At 40.7% G+C, this 15,286-nt stretch overlaps 1 protein-coding gene across 1 annotated transcript in view; it reads right to left on the bottom strand.

The window, feature by feature from the left end:
• NRXN3 (neurexin 3) overlaps window positions 1-15,286 on the bottom strand; it is a 1,036,510-nt gene that overhangs the window by 749,764 nt on the left and 271,460 nt on the right. The window contains exons 5-7 of the mRNA XM_074824849.1: window positions 14,414-14,715; window positions 9,057-9,080; window positions 7,135-7,296 (exon numbers count right to left, since the gene is read on the bottom strand). Of these exons, the coding sequence (XP_074680950.1) occupies window positions 7,135-7,296; window positions 9,057-9,080; window positions 14,414-14,715 (488 nt within the window). The remainder of the gene's footprint in view (window positions 1-7,134; window positions 7,297-9,056; window positions 9,081-14,413; window positions 14,716-15,286) is intronic.

The raw sequence follows: 15,286 nt of genomic DNA, 5'->3' as shown, positions 1-15,286 counted from the left end.
AAAAGAGTATTAAATAGGAACAACCTCAGAGACTACAGGGAATGCTAGGTAGTTTGTTCCTCTACGCCTAAACCCCTTCAGATGAATTAATTGTAAAATGTTGACATTGCGATACTGTACCACGGGATGCTTTCCTCTCTGCATGCTCCAGGTGCATCACAAAAACTCACCTCTGACATTTCAACACCCATGACTCATAGACACTGCATAGAAATCTGCATCCTCTCTCTTCTGTTCTCCCTGGCTCACAGGATGGGCATAGACTTTCCATGTTGGAAGGACTGCCTTGCCTTTGGTTCACAGAACAATCAATCCTCTTTTCTCCCATCCTTGCTGAATGATTCCCTTAAAAAGCCACTAGCAAAATCAACTGAATCAAGCGCCTTCTCCAGAGAGGCTGACATTCATCACTCTGCTAAATGTTAGTATTGGGACCATGAACCACAGAAGACTTACTTTACTTATGCCTGGTTTAACATAAGTGGTATTATAGATTTTCTCCTACACTTGTGCATAGGGTAAATTTCACTCTAGTAGTTATTCCTGAGAAAAGAGGCTGGCATGATCCAATCTTTTACAGTTATAGGATGGTGTGTGCATGTAAATATATAGGCAAGCAGAACAAGGGAGGCACAATGCCACTCCTTCTGGCAGCACAGCAGAGGTCTGGCAGGGCAACAGAAGTTCCTCCAGTAAGACAAAAAAATTTGTTTAAAAACAATCCTTCTCAAAATGTTGCTACTTTTTCAGTGCTGTCAAAAAACCCAGAGGTAGATGGGCAATGTGCTTCAGTTTTCAGATGCTCAGTTCAGAAAGCCTCTTGCTCACCTTGACTTCATATTATGTCCCACTCTCATACAAGAAAGCACAAGGTATTCTTCACTGTGTATCACAAAGTCTTGCAGGATTCATGCCCAAGCATCCAACATGTGTTGGCAGCCAGCAGACAGCCTGGGAAATGTTCTATTGCCAAACCATATATCCCTTCTGACTCTGAGGTAATACAGAAATATCAAATGCAAACCAGCTCAGGAACTAAGCTTATAAGCATTACTTGATGAGAAGACACTATCATCTTCCCCTCCCCATCTATTGGTCTGTTCAGGATTCTCTCAGCATCTGGCCTTGTATTACATTGCTCTCAGCTTCAAGTGCCTCCATTCCCACCTCCAAATTAAATCTGTCCAGAAATGTTTTTTCTTAGTATCTTCATGAACTTCAGCAGTAGCTGCTTGAAATGCTGGCCAACATCTCCCCTGTTGTGTCTCCCAAGCCACTGTGTTGTTATGTTTCTACAAGGGCACTTAAAAACATGATGAAGGCCTTGTGCTGGATGCTCTGCAGATGCACAGAGAAAATGCAGATATTCTTGACTCCCGATACACACAGCCTAGAACTGCAACAGAAGGTTGATCCACCGTAGCAGCAGTAATGCAACTGGAAATTTAAGAGTGAGGGGAAACCAAAAACTTTACAGGCCTCTGGATCTGAAAGTTTGGGAATCAGGGTCATCATCATCAGGACTATTGGGGACACTCTGGCAGAGAATAGTACTGGGACACCAAGAGTAAGAGGATGACATATTTTGAGGACAGGAATCATATTCAGCCTTTGGCCATGCTTTGTCTTTCTTCCACACGGTACCATTAGCCCCTTCCTTTCTTTTTCAAGCATTAAATTCACTAAGTAATACAGAAGGGAAACAGACTGGTCCAAACACAATAGACCAGCTGAAGCAGAAGTGTTGGACCAAAATGTGAAGGCAATTAGTGCCATTCATGTGGTAACTTCCTCCATAGTGCATCAGTGAAATTCCTCACAAAGTTGATTCTTAACTCTTCTCTTATGCATTCCTGGGGCTCTGTTAAATCACTGCTGTGGAAGGGGATCTTGGGCACCCAAAAGCTTTTGGGCTATCTGGCCTCTCTGTTAGGGAGGGGGCTCTTAAAACTGCAACTTCCTCCATCTGCCCTCTTGACATTCAGGCTGCTTTTCTCTGCCTCGGCATTTTAGGCCTTCTATCTGCACCTTTAGTCTCCTCCCAGTGTGACACTCCAACCAGAAAAACTCATCCCCAAACAGAAACCACATCATCGTTACACATGCAAATAGGCCTGAAAAAGACCTGGCTTGCAGATAGCATCGAGATGTACATACAGCAACTGGGCACACTCATGAACCATTTGGAAATCTGGCTCCTAGCAGTTAAATTGCAGAGAGAAATGATCTAAGCTTTCACAGCTTTCTCCCATCACAGCCAGATGGTGCCTGACCCCTGCAATAATTTCTGCCATATTCCACCCATATGCAAACCTCACTGCTTCCATCAAGCTGTTAGTACCAATCAACATTTTTCAGAATTGAGATTTTAATACAGCATTGATATAAAAATATGAAGATTTCATAAATTCTCTCATGCATATGCATTCTCTAGGGATGACCATAGGGTCTTCTGAAGCACCTCCATCTGTACCATCTAAGTACTGTTCCAAATAAATCGAATTTGAATGGCTGGCTCCCTAATAGAGCCTATGAAATATTCTGATTCTCTCCCTTCTCTAGCATTCAGAGATTGAAATCCAGTTTTCCCTCTTTGCCTACACAGCTAAATTTCTCACCCAGCCACTCTCCACCTCCATCCCTAATTACTGGAACTTCCTCCCCGAGACTCTCCAGTACATGCAAAACATAGCTGTTTGTCATTACCTTTCTTGTCCTACCTTCTTCTGGCCACACGGGTGTCTCTAAAAACTGTCAATGAATCCTTTTCCCTTTCCACCTTCAGGCAGTACTTCTGTTTATCCATTCACTGACTCTTAAAGCACTGTCACTCCTCTGACACCCATTAAAAACATTTCTGCTCCCATGCCTCACATGTGCTTCGTACCTCGTCCTATGCCCTCTCTATATCTGGTTTCCTCCACAATAAGAAATACACCAGCTTCCCCTCAGAGTTCCTCTAGAACAATTTATCTTAAGACTAAAGGTCCAGAGAGCCTTAGATTCTATGCAAACACAATGCAATGTCCATGTTTGATGTCTGTGTAAGGCCCTATTTGCATATTCTGCTTTTTATAATTTTCGTGGGAAAAAGTTACTTCTATTTTCCAGTCTTGCTCCCTCATTACCGTATCAGGTATACTGCAACATTGCCAGGATGGCCACGGAGAAATGTAAAACAAACAGTGCTAACAGACATAGGGACATCTTTAATTCTGATTAAAATGGAAGGAAAAAACCCAACCTGAACTACACATTCAGCGCATGGATTTATGATTTAAGTATATTACTGCTATCAACTTAGTGGAATCTCTTCAGTCCGAACCTGTAGCCACACAGAAAAGAAGAGGCAGGAGGATCTATTCTATACTGAAAAGAGGAAACATTAGCTCAGACAATTCAAAGAAAACATGGTTAACTTCACCACAGTTTATATAGATACTGCAGCAGAGGAGCACTGAGACCCTTAGTTCCTTGCCAGGAACACACTCTTATGAACTCAAATTCCTCCTAGTCAAGGCTTAGACTCTGACCACATGAAGTGTCTACCCTACCAGAGCTACCCCTCCTCCTACCACCAACCCCAGTTGAGTGGAGAAGTCCTTACCAGCTGCAAAGGGGCAGAGAGAGTCATTAGGCACTCTGCCCCATTGCACTTCAGCACCTGCATGTAATCTCAGAGGAAGTGGGAAGGCAACGCTCCACTCAAGGAGCTCTCTTAGCTCCCATGTCAGCAGTTTGGTTGCTATATTGTGAGGCTCATGCAGTCCAGATGAAATAAGAGAGATTACAGGGGGAAGACCGAAAGTTTCACTCCAAAGCCTGCATCAATCCCTTTGCCTTCCTAGGAAAGTTAGATATCCCTAGGGGAAGTCTTCAACAAATGCAGAGGAGTAGGAATAGACCATTCTGCTTTAACACCTTCAAGGGAACAGTACAGGGCTCGGCAAGATGTTCTTCACCATTACAAACAGCAGTGCAATCCACTTGGGATGTGCTGTCTCTGGGAACAGGTGGTTGCATAGCTAGGACTTTAGTAGGAAAAAAGAGCATTGCTCTACCAGAAAGCATAAACTGAAAGGAACAATTATTTGCTATTACAGTCTATCCTACCCCTTGGTCTAACTTCCTTAGCTTAGAATATTTTTCTTGAAAGCTCAAGCTCATCCAGTACTGGCTGATGAGCATTCTTTTTGGCCACAGAGAAAAAATTTTAAAACATAACCTATAGAGATTGATTTATGAAATACACTGCCATGTTATGCAAAGAGCCAAGTAAAGTTCCCTGTAGCCAGTCCTGGAACCAGAAATAATATGGGCACACAAACACTGCACTAACCCAGTTCTGCCTCTTCAAGGATCAAAGCTGTCTGCCCCAGGGGGTCAGTCTGATCCCCACAGATATTCTAGCTCTCTCGAGCCAGCTCAGGTTTCTTTCATACCATGCTGCCTTGCACTGCACAGATATACTCTGGCATTTCAGAAGTAAACATAAAGAAAAGACGCAATTCCATCCCCTAATTCCAGGTGGATCTCGGGTTGATCCTGCTACCTTTGCCATCAGTGTTTTCATCCCTAGCAAAGGAAAGAAGAGGAAACCAACCCTGGGAGAAAATTCACCAGGCAAACTTTTTTTCTGCTCAGCTCATCCAAAGCTCCACTTAATGGAAGCACTGCCTGCTTTGATGTCTGGGAGTAACTCACTACATATGCAATGTAGTTGTTCTCAGCCTATACAGGCTATCTAATCTGGTCAGACCCTGCTCTGTGCAGGTATCAGTGTTACAGCAGCACTTCTGGATTTTGTCAGGATTCTGACAGTCATCTAGAGCTGCTCTTTCTCTGTTAATCACAGTTCCCCATCACCTCCACTTGCCAGAACCAGAACTGAGGAAAAGCAGGTCAGCTTCCTTAAGCTTCCTAGCGATACCTGCAGTAACTCATCCTGTGGCCTAAGGGGTCTGGAGGAATGACAGAATGGAAATGCAAAATGCTAATTAGTAACATGGCTTTCTTTTTGAAATATTACATTTCTCCATTCATTCCATTTCCAGGTGCCTCCCCTGACAACCCTGCACTACACTTATGTTTAGTTAATAGTGTATACTGGATTTGTCCTCAAAGGCCAGGCAAGGTACATTTTGGGCACATTTTCACAGCAGCATACTGGACCACTACTAAGAGCAGGTTGCTATTAAGCAGACTATAGCTCAAATCCAGCCAGCACCAGCCTGTCTTTAAGTCAAGACAGCTGCTCATACACATCTCCTGTCACTGCCTAGTCAAGTGAAGATTACAAAGCACATTATGATTATCTGTTTTCTTCCTCTTCCTCTCATTCTTAAGTGGTTGCTTGGGTTTTTCTTCTCACAGAGCATTATGAGCCTGGAACGGCAATGTAAGCAGCTCTTAGCACATTGTGCAAGCTAATAGAATACAAATGATTATATAAATAATAAAGATGCTGAAGATTTTCTTGTCACTGCTTTCTCTGCTCCATTGGCTTGACTTAAAGCACACATAAAAATGGCCTCTGTTAAGTGTTATGTTCATAGCATTCATAAATAAAATTAAGATCCTGATTTAAAGAGACACTAAGAAGCTGTATCTCCTCTTGATTTCAATCAAACTGGGATGCTCAGTGCCTATGAAAATCAGGCCAAAGGCTCTACAGATGAAAAAAGAAGGATTTGATCTCTGTATGACAGTTTGTATTCAGCAAGGCAGTTTCATTTCCTATGTAAGATTTTCCAGCATATGTGCATCCCCTTAACTAACCCAGAGGTCAGGCAGGAGAGCAGCTCCAAACTGACAGCCATTGCTCACATCAAAGGACTGGCATGTAACATACAACCCCTGACACCACGAGTCAAGCATCAGTAGGATGGTAACTTGTCAGGCAGTTACAGCCACAGAACATCTAGCTCAGCATTGCTGTTCCATGACTTCTGTATGAAAACTCAGCCCTGCTGAGTTTTAACATCCCTCTGATGTTAAATGTTCATACAGAGAGGATATTATGACAACCCTCCAGGCTGCAAATAAAATTAGACCATCCCAAACACACCCTGTGAAAAACAGTATTAGTACAGAATCACAACATTAGGGAGAAAACTCTCGCAAGAAACACTTACTCCAGGCTAGCTAGGAAGCTGACTGACAGAAAACTTAAGCCTGTTTTTCAATAAGCTTTCTATAACACATTTTGGAGATGTCAATATTGGTATCACCATTAATTACAGTGATCATCACAAATTCTATTAGAAGAGATAAGAAAGAAGACAAAAGCTGACTGCAGGGTATAACACCCAAACAACTGCACCAAGTTTCAGATCTGGGCTGAGGTTTAATTTATTATTTCCCCCTGCCCCGGCCCCCAGCGAACACCATTCTGGTTCTTGCTGCTAGCCAGGCAGTCCAATCTCTATTACCCATGTGTGGATTTTCTCAAAGTTGTGGATTAACTATGTGACAAGGGCAGCCAGCCAGCGTGAGTCAACGTGATTTTGGAAGCCAACTAGCTATTCCTGACCAATGAAGCAAGTCTGCTGCATGGATTTACCAACACAGTACACTTCAAGTCCATACGCCACATTATTGTTGCATCTCCATTACCCTCGCATAATTTACACATATATTTTATGCTATCTCCAACTTTTATTTTTCCAGTTTATTCTAACTTTTATCTTCCTAGAAAATTGACAACTATATTCCCAGGTAAAATCTTTAAAAAATATCCTAAATAAGCTTCTGATTAAGATTTTTTCACCCAAAAATACTGCTTTGCAATCAAAGGCCATTTATCTTTTTTAATGGTTATTGCCTCAGTGCCTAGAAGATTGTAATGCTTTCTTCTGAATGGTTAACAGCTTACAGAAGACACTTCTCCCACTACTGTTGGTATTTTTTCTGTAATCCAAGCTCTAGGAGTCTAATTCTGACCATAAGCTCTTGAGTTTTGTGGCTGATGCCTTCTGTCCAGCTAAATGACAAGTTTATCCTTACAGAGCTGTTGCGGTATCAGTGCAAAATTCAGCATCAGGGAAAGCCATTGAGCGTGTAATGAAAAGCAGGAAAGAGCGATGACTTCGAGAAACCAAAAGCACAGAAACAAGATTAATTTGAAATAGTTACCTCTTTGAGGCAGCCCATGAAGTTGTTGCTTACTGGAGAGCCAGGTAAATCAGCAGTACTGGGGCTCCCTCCCACGTAAAAGAAGTCATCGGAGCCCAGCATGGTGTAGTCCTCCTGTGTGTAGCCCGTGGTGGTAAGGATGCCATCCACAGAGATTGTCACCTGTTCAAGGGACACAACAAAGAAAATCCCAGCAATGACCTTACAATCCTTAACAGAACAAATTACCTCCCCTATAATTTTATGTTAGTTTTATTAAGGATTTTGTTGAGATTTGGTATGTATTTTTTTAGATCAGCCAAGCTCCATTTTCTGGTCTGCTTCACCCACAATGGAAATGCTCCAGCATCTGCTTCTCCCTTTTCTGGTGTATCAGCACTGTCAGGCTGACCCGACAATCTACCCATCAAGATGCTTTCCATCTATTCAGGCCAGAAAATGGAACTGTCCTTGAAAGCAATTTCTCATATTAGCTGATTTTATGATTAATTAGTATTTCTTTTAATGATTACAGTTAGTTATGGTTGTTAGTAAAAAAAAAAAACACTAATGAAGACGAGGTTGGTATTTTTTATTTTTTATGTTTCTTTTGCTCACGGCACACTGATGATCATGCATTCAGGGAGGGGGGGAGGGATCTCACTTTCAATACATTATGGATGTGCATGCCATGTACCTAGAGACACACCCACCCACCACAAAAAAAAAAAAAAGTATATTACAAACTAACTCATAACAAAAATATAAATAGGAAATAAATCAAAATAAAATAAATCAAAATAAATCAAAATAAATCAGCTACACACCAACAAGTGTGAGAGAAGCACAGATGAGAAAGAAAGAAAACACAAAGCGTGCACACACTGCACACTGACATGTCATGCCAATATATCTGGAGCCCAGAAAGATGACAGGAAAAAAGAGAGAGGAGAGAGAGAGAGAGAGAGAGAGAAAACTATTTCACACTCGCATGCAATCAAAAATAAAAATACCAAACAAACCCCATAATAATCAAACAACTCAAAACCAAACAGAAATGTCCCAAAACCCTCTAACCCCAAACACATGGAGGGAGATGGGAGATGGAAGGAGAGGGAGGAAGAGGAGCAAGTGAACTTGATGTGTTTTGCTTAGATGTTGTTAGTGGTTTAAAGGGAAGATGGAGGAAAATAGATCGAGGCCAGAAGGAGACGGGCGAGTCACCAGACGTGGACATGCCATGCAGAGTGTGTACTGAAACAAACAACCGGCTGAGCTCCTGTCGGCCACGGCAGGTAGAGGTCAGAGAGAGAGAGAGAAAGTGAGAGAGAGAGCAAGAGGGAGGAGGAGGAGAAGAGAAAAAGGAGGGAGGGAAGTAGGGGAAAATCAGGAGAAAGAGGACAACTCCGGCCAGTTTGCCTGTAACAGCCGTTGCCACAACAAAAGGATGAGAGAAAAAGAGAGCCTTCACCACCATGGACTAGAGGCCCTGCAATGGTTCTGATCTAGAAACCTTCAGAGTTAAAAACAAAAACCAAAAGGGGAGAAAAAAGCAAAATGAAAAACCAAAGCAAAAGAGAGAAAGCTAAATGCAAAAGCAAGGCACAAAAACCTCAACAATTTATCACTGGAATGGCAAAGAAGAACTAAAGAGGGAGGTGAAGAAACCAATGAAAGAAATGTCCAAACCCCATTTCCAGAAGAGTTGTGTCAGTTGCTTTTGTTGCTCATTTTTCCATTAAAAAAGAAGAAAAAAAAAAGGGGGGAGAGGAAAAAAAAAAAAAAGTATTTTCAATGAAACTAAAATAAAATTAAAGAAAGAAGTAAGTATAAAGGAGGGGGGGAAAAGAGGGGGTAGGGAGAGGAAAAGGCAGGTAACACACGGCAAACCCAAAAAAAGAGACAATAAGAATGATATCTACCAGACAATGTAGTTTGTTTACCATAGCGTGTCCAATGCCTGAGTGCTTTGCGGAAAAGGGGGAAGAAAGGAAATTAAAAAATCGTGAACAGAACGATTGTTAATTAAAATAACTAAAAGCAAAGATGAGTCGTTAGGGTGTTAGTACATTAGTTGGTTAGTAAAAATGACACATTGCATGAATGGTCTAGTGTTAGTCTTTCAAAAAAAGGTGTGGGGCACCTGAGACACACAAAGTGAGAAAGAAGACAATATGACCAGGACTCTATGGGGAACCATGCCATCTAGACTGTAAAGAAGAAGGGTGCTGCCTAGTCTTCCCACCCTGGTATTAGTCATTAACTTCAACCCTCATATACATTATCCAGGACTGAAGCAAAGTTAGAACAGTGCAATACTTACTCTTCAAATGCCCATCAAAGTGCTCTCCTCAAACAAGAACCTTACCCTCAGATATGTACACACAGCACACAGTTAGCCCCTTCAGGACAAACCCAACCATAACTCCCTTCTTCCACCCACTTACATTCCTGCTTCTCTTCCAAGCCTCACTACACTCAAGTGTTGCAGAGTATCACAAGCGGGCCAATATTTCCTTTGGCTGGAGGATACAGATGAAGATGAGTCCAAGACTCTGCGTCTTCCTTCCAAGTTTCCCAGTCTGCAGGTGTCTTTACAGCAGGTGAGCTTGTGACTTTCAGGGGAAGCACAAAAAAATGCCTGTGCTTGGCTGTTTGCCTGTAGCTCACTTCTGTCATCCGAGAGTATAGGAATTGAACCTCTCCTACTATAGGAAGAAATGTGTCGAGGGATTGTGTAGGAAGAATTGTGTCACTTGTGTCAAGGTTGAAGACAGAAGAATGACAACATTTAGTGTCTCCCCTGTTATACTGCATCTATATTACAGAGGAGCTAGGAGAATTCACCAGTCAGTTCACTTACTTGAGTTTAGCAGAACTTTGCAGATGATTTCTTAATCCCTCCCAAGGCATGGAGATGCCAACTGTTCAAACCTATGCATTGTTTCTTGTTTGCTTTTTAACAGTTGGGGAACTTAAGATCTTTACAGCAGATTTTGCATGGTGACTAGCTTCAGTGTTAATAAGGAAGCGGAGCCCATGAAGGCTCCAAGTCCTTGTTCCAGTGTGACTGAAGTTGGCAAGAAATATCCTAAATTACACAAGCAAGATCTATGCTGCCTCATGTGAAAAATATCTGCTTGCAAATTTCAGGGAGTTGTACATTGACTAAGGAAGTTTGTGAAAACTTTGTTGCATTGAACATAATGTCCCAAGTCTATTTTATTTATCTGGGGGAATGAAGTAGTAACATTCTGTACTTGGGTATAACAAGCACAAACTCCTGAATTCTTCATCAAGGAAGTCTCATAGTGATATGTTGTGATAGTAAATCCATTTTTACAAACAAGGGTGTTGGAGTATGGGACAGAGGGGAAGAGCATGCTAAAAATGAGACAGAGTGTCAGCAGCAGATCTGAAGACAGATATGGGAAGTCTGACCTTCAGTCTCCTCTGCTCCGCCTCCTCCTCCCACCAGACCACATAGCCCCAAACATGCTCTGAAAGCCCTGGTAAAATACAGCCATGATCCTATTTCTAGTAAAGGTTTCTCACAAGGCAGGAAGAGGGCTTAGTTTTAACAGAAATAATAAGAAAATAAACAAGGAGATTTGCTTTGACATTAACAATCACTACTCAAGGGAATCTGTGGGTTCACTTGGTTTGTCTCTAAGGAGATTAACTGCTGTGATAGTCATTTGATAAAAAAAAAAAAAAAAAAAAAAAAAAAAAAAAGCAGCACTTAGTACTCTCCTAGCTTAGCTACAAAACATTTAACAATTCCAAAAAGTACTGGGCAAAAGTCCAGCTATTTAAAGTTCTGCTCTAATTCTGGGAACAGCCAAAAAATTATGCAAATCCTCCTCCCCCTTCTCCCAACCCCAAAAAAGAGCAGAGGAAAAGACTAGATGGCATCCTGAAGCTGCTGATAGCCCATTTACCTGAAATTGTTTTAGCTTTGGATCATATTTCTTGGAATTTCTAAATTTTTTTAAGTTCTTTTTAAAGAGAAAAATATTTATCTCCAGTGCAATATTTTCAACCAACTACAAGGAGGCAGCTGATTTCCTTATAAAGTTTCAATATTCAGGGGCAATGGGTTTTGTTGGGGTTTTTTGTTTGGTTTTGGGGTGGGTTTTTTGAGGAAACATGAACACAGCTAGAAAAAAGACTTCCAAGTGACCTATATTATGCTGCAACTTTACAGGTGAATTTATGTCAGGAAAGATACAGAGGAGATAATTTCTTACATACAAAATTACTCAGGATATACAAAATCATATTGGATGCAATAAAAGATGAAATGTATAATTTTATAAATGATAAATAATCTTTGTCCTTTATTACATCTCCTATATGAAGATATCAAAGGACTTCACAAGTTCATAGTCTGTCTGAAAAATGGTTAAGTATTTTACACATAGAGAAACTCTCACGTACACACAGACAAAACCAGGAGACATAAGCTGCTGGAAGCTGCTGTCAGAATGGAGAAGAACAAAACTCGTTCATTCTGTGCTTTATTTAGAACGGTGTCTTTATCTTTTGTTGTTGTTAAATGAAGCATTTATAAGGTCAAGATATAGAGTGACCATTCTTAGTTGTGTCCTGAAAATGTCCATAGCAGGTATTAATGAGTTATCAGTCATTCAAGTTTTCAATCTATTCCGAACTCTTTATCCTGAAGACTGAAGGGTATTAAAACTTTTTCATACCTAGTAATATCAATTAAAAGTAAGAATGAACAGGACCTGACAGGAAGGCTGCAGCATTCAAGGTTTCTCCTTATTGAAAACTGTGGTTAAACTTACCAATAATTTTTGGATAACAACTTTCAGGACTAGCAGGATTGCTTCTCCTCAAGGTCTCATCAATTACAATTTCTGAGGACTTTTAGGTCTTGGGTCAGTGTCTTAATTTTGAGACTGAAGTTGATCAGAAGTTACAACGGAAGTATCCAGGGAAAAGATGACTCAAAAACATTCCAGAATTATTGATATTTACTGGGTGAATTGTATTCTGGCACGCCTATCTATAGAATTGGACCCCAAATCACCTCTGCTACTTATTTTTAATTTCATCTTAAGACTGGCCTTTCTTTGAAACGTGCACAGCCATCTTATTAAAACATCCTTTCTCTTGCCCAGACAAGTTGGGCCCTTTAAGAATTCAGGATCACATAAAAACATCCATAGTGAGTAGATCAGGAGGATTAAAAATTTGTGGTGCTGCTCAACGGGCAAGGGACTCACCTGCTTTCTAATAATTGCCAAAGCACTGTCCTGGTCTAATCAAGGATGAAAAGGCATAGACATATTTCCATTTAATCGTGGACCAAGAAAAAAATCACTAGCTGAAAGATTAGGAAAAGAAAGTGAAAACTTCCCATCCACAGTTTTGTCTGCAACCCTTCCTCACTTTCTGCTTCTTCAAGACCCAAACCAATCCTGGCAGGAAGCAAGGATTCATTTTGCTCCAGGCACATTTGCCCATTGAATACTGAGTTCCAACAGAAATAAAAGGTATGATTAACTAAAATGACCAGCGAGCTCTACTGAGATATTCAGCGACCAGCCTTTCTGAAACCATCTAAAAATAAAAAATGCATCAAATAAAGCCATATATTCTTACCCTTCCAGACTGACAAACCTCAACCAGTTGGTGCATCTCCCTTTACTGGACTGATGGGAACGTTTGAATGAAATAGGATCATTAAGACCCATCCACTGCATAAGAAATTATATTTGCATCTGCATATAAACTACTGAAAACAGCCTCATGTTGCCATAAGTAAGAACCCTGCAGTCTCATGAAAGTTTGATGACAGATTTTTCATTGAAGACCCAGACATCCTGAGCATGTAGAAATACAGGGATTCACATGGGAAAGACAAATAAATATCTTCAGCCCCAAACCCGAATATTTATAAGAAAGATATGAAATCCCCATAACAGATAAATTATCCACTGACATCTACTAGTAGAGACTGTTTCTGATTCCTGGCACTGATTATCCTATACTCACAGATACATTTTATCTTAGCTACTGTAAAATGTTACCACAAAAGCTGTTTTCTCAGCAAATGGCACTGTATAAACTTAAATGAAACAAATAAGGGTTGTGATAATATTCACATTAATGAGCAAATAAACAGATCACACAGTTTTCACAAACAGATTTTAATATCTTCGTTTACAAGCTATTTCTGCTGCCTCTACCAATCAGCAAGACACCAAATAGCTCCTATTCACAGAGTAAACCTCATTTATCATGCAGTGGATGGGCCTTAGTGACTTGATATATACACCAGCTTTCAGAGCAAGGTTATTTAATTTTATCTTATCTATTTATGTCTGAATCTATATTTCATGAGGAAGGCTTCAGGATTTTAAGGCTAGCCTACTACCAAATACGTCACCTGATAGAGTTGTCTGCTTAGAAAAGCAGCAGGCAGATGCACAAAATGACAGTGGTAAAATCAGAAAAAAATTTCCAAAGTAGAATTGTAGGGTGCTGGATTGATCTGGGTTTGCTTGGCTTTTTTGTTCCTTCCTCTTTTCCAGGCCCCACAGCCAACAGAAGAGTCTCATAGGCAGAGACACAAGAAATAAAGTAGAATCTCATTATAGAAAGAAGGGGGGAAAATCAAAAAGAAGGAAAGAAGAACAGAGAATCAAGAAGACTCAGAAAGACTCCAGCCAATTAATTCCAAAGCTATAAAGTTAAAATAATTACACACATACCCACCAGCCTGCATACCTGCACACTCACATCACACACAAAAGGAAAGAATAAGTAAAGGAAAACCAAAAGACTTCCTGAATTAGAATTATGACATCATGGTAATGGTTAAACTAATTAACAAAACTGAAAGAAAAAGAAGAGAAGTGTAGAGCACTGGCTGTTGGAAAAAGACTGTTCCCACAGTAATTAAATGCAACAAGAATATTACTGATAAGATTGAATTGTAATTAAGGAAATAATAAAATAAAAAAGAAAGAACAGAAAAAAGAGAAAAGGAAAAGGGAGATGAAAGTAAAGTTATGTCACAAGTTTTTATTATTAAATCAAACTGGAAAAAAACAGAAAATTAATAAAGTGGAAATGAAGATATTGCAACCGGGATAAATTCCCATCAACTAATGTTTTTTCACTGTCCTTTAGATACCAAGATCCAGAAAAGGTGGAGAAACTAGCGATTCCACTGAGCATCCCCATTTCTCCATTACTCTCTCCCATCTGCCCATCCCAATAAAACAGAACAAAATTTTCCCCAGCATTTTCTCCCCTTCACCATTACCTGCCGCAGGTTGCGTGTCACCTTAACGTCGTGCCACGCGTTGTCATTGAACTTGCCATTGACTGGCTCCACAATGGCCTCGAAGGCCCCAGACCCCAGGTTAATGACCAACGAGACCGCACCGTCTTTCAGGGCCAGGTTGACATAATCAGCTGACTTGCCAGTGTGCAGAATGAGCCCATTGCGTTGCCACGTCTTGAAGGAGAGAGTGATCTCATCGCTGCTGCTCTGGATGGGGTTTTGCGACAGGTCATAGCAAAGGTATTCGGAACCACGGAAAGTGGCCGTGTTCTCATCTCGTGCTGGAAAAAAAGGGAAACAAAAGAACTATTCAGTAGTCAGCCAAGAAGAGATTTAAGGTTGTCATGAAATTTCTAAGCAATCCCACAGCACTGTTAATGAAACTATATATCATGGCATGCTAATGACTGTACAGCTCCTCTTGTAATATGGCTATCAAGAGAATTAACGGCAGGGTCCTCCGTACTGAAAAATTTCAGCGCTGTGTTTTCGGTTTCACTGCAGCACTGTCACCATAGGGACCGTTTAAAAGCATGCAACAGTGTCTAGGAAAAGTACATTTAAAGACACTGCTATAAGACACCTCACATTCTTTTTGGGAGAGTGATGGAAAACTACTATTCACAACATGACCATCATGTATGCATTGTCCAAAAGAAACCAACATTTCCCGAAGACTAGTATATAGATTCTAACTTCTCTTAACCCATCTGTCAGGCAATTTAAGACAAGCATCAGAATATCATCCTGACAGAGCTGCCCCTTTCTTCCAATGGAATGAGAGATCAAACAGACAAGGGAGCCACCTGAAGTGTCCTATAGTTTCCTTCTCTGAGAGCATGAGGGAAGTCC

This window comes from Strix aluco, chromosome 4 (assembly GCF_031877795.1).
Source record: "Strix aluco isolate bStrAlu1 chromosome 4, bStrAlu1.hap1, whole genome shotgun sequence".
In the NCBI taxonomy this organism is placed as follows: domain Eukaryota; kingdom Metazoa; phylum Chordata; class Aves; order Strigiformes; family Strigidae; genus Strix; species Strix aluco.
Note: the sequence above shows the minus strand (reverse complement) of the source record. Positions and strands in the feature narration are given on the sequence as shown.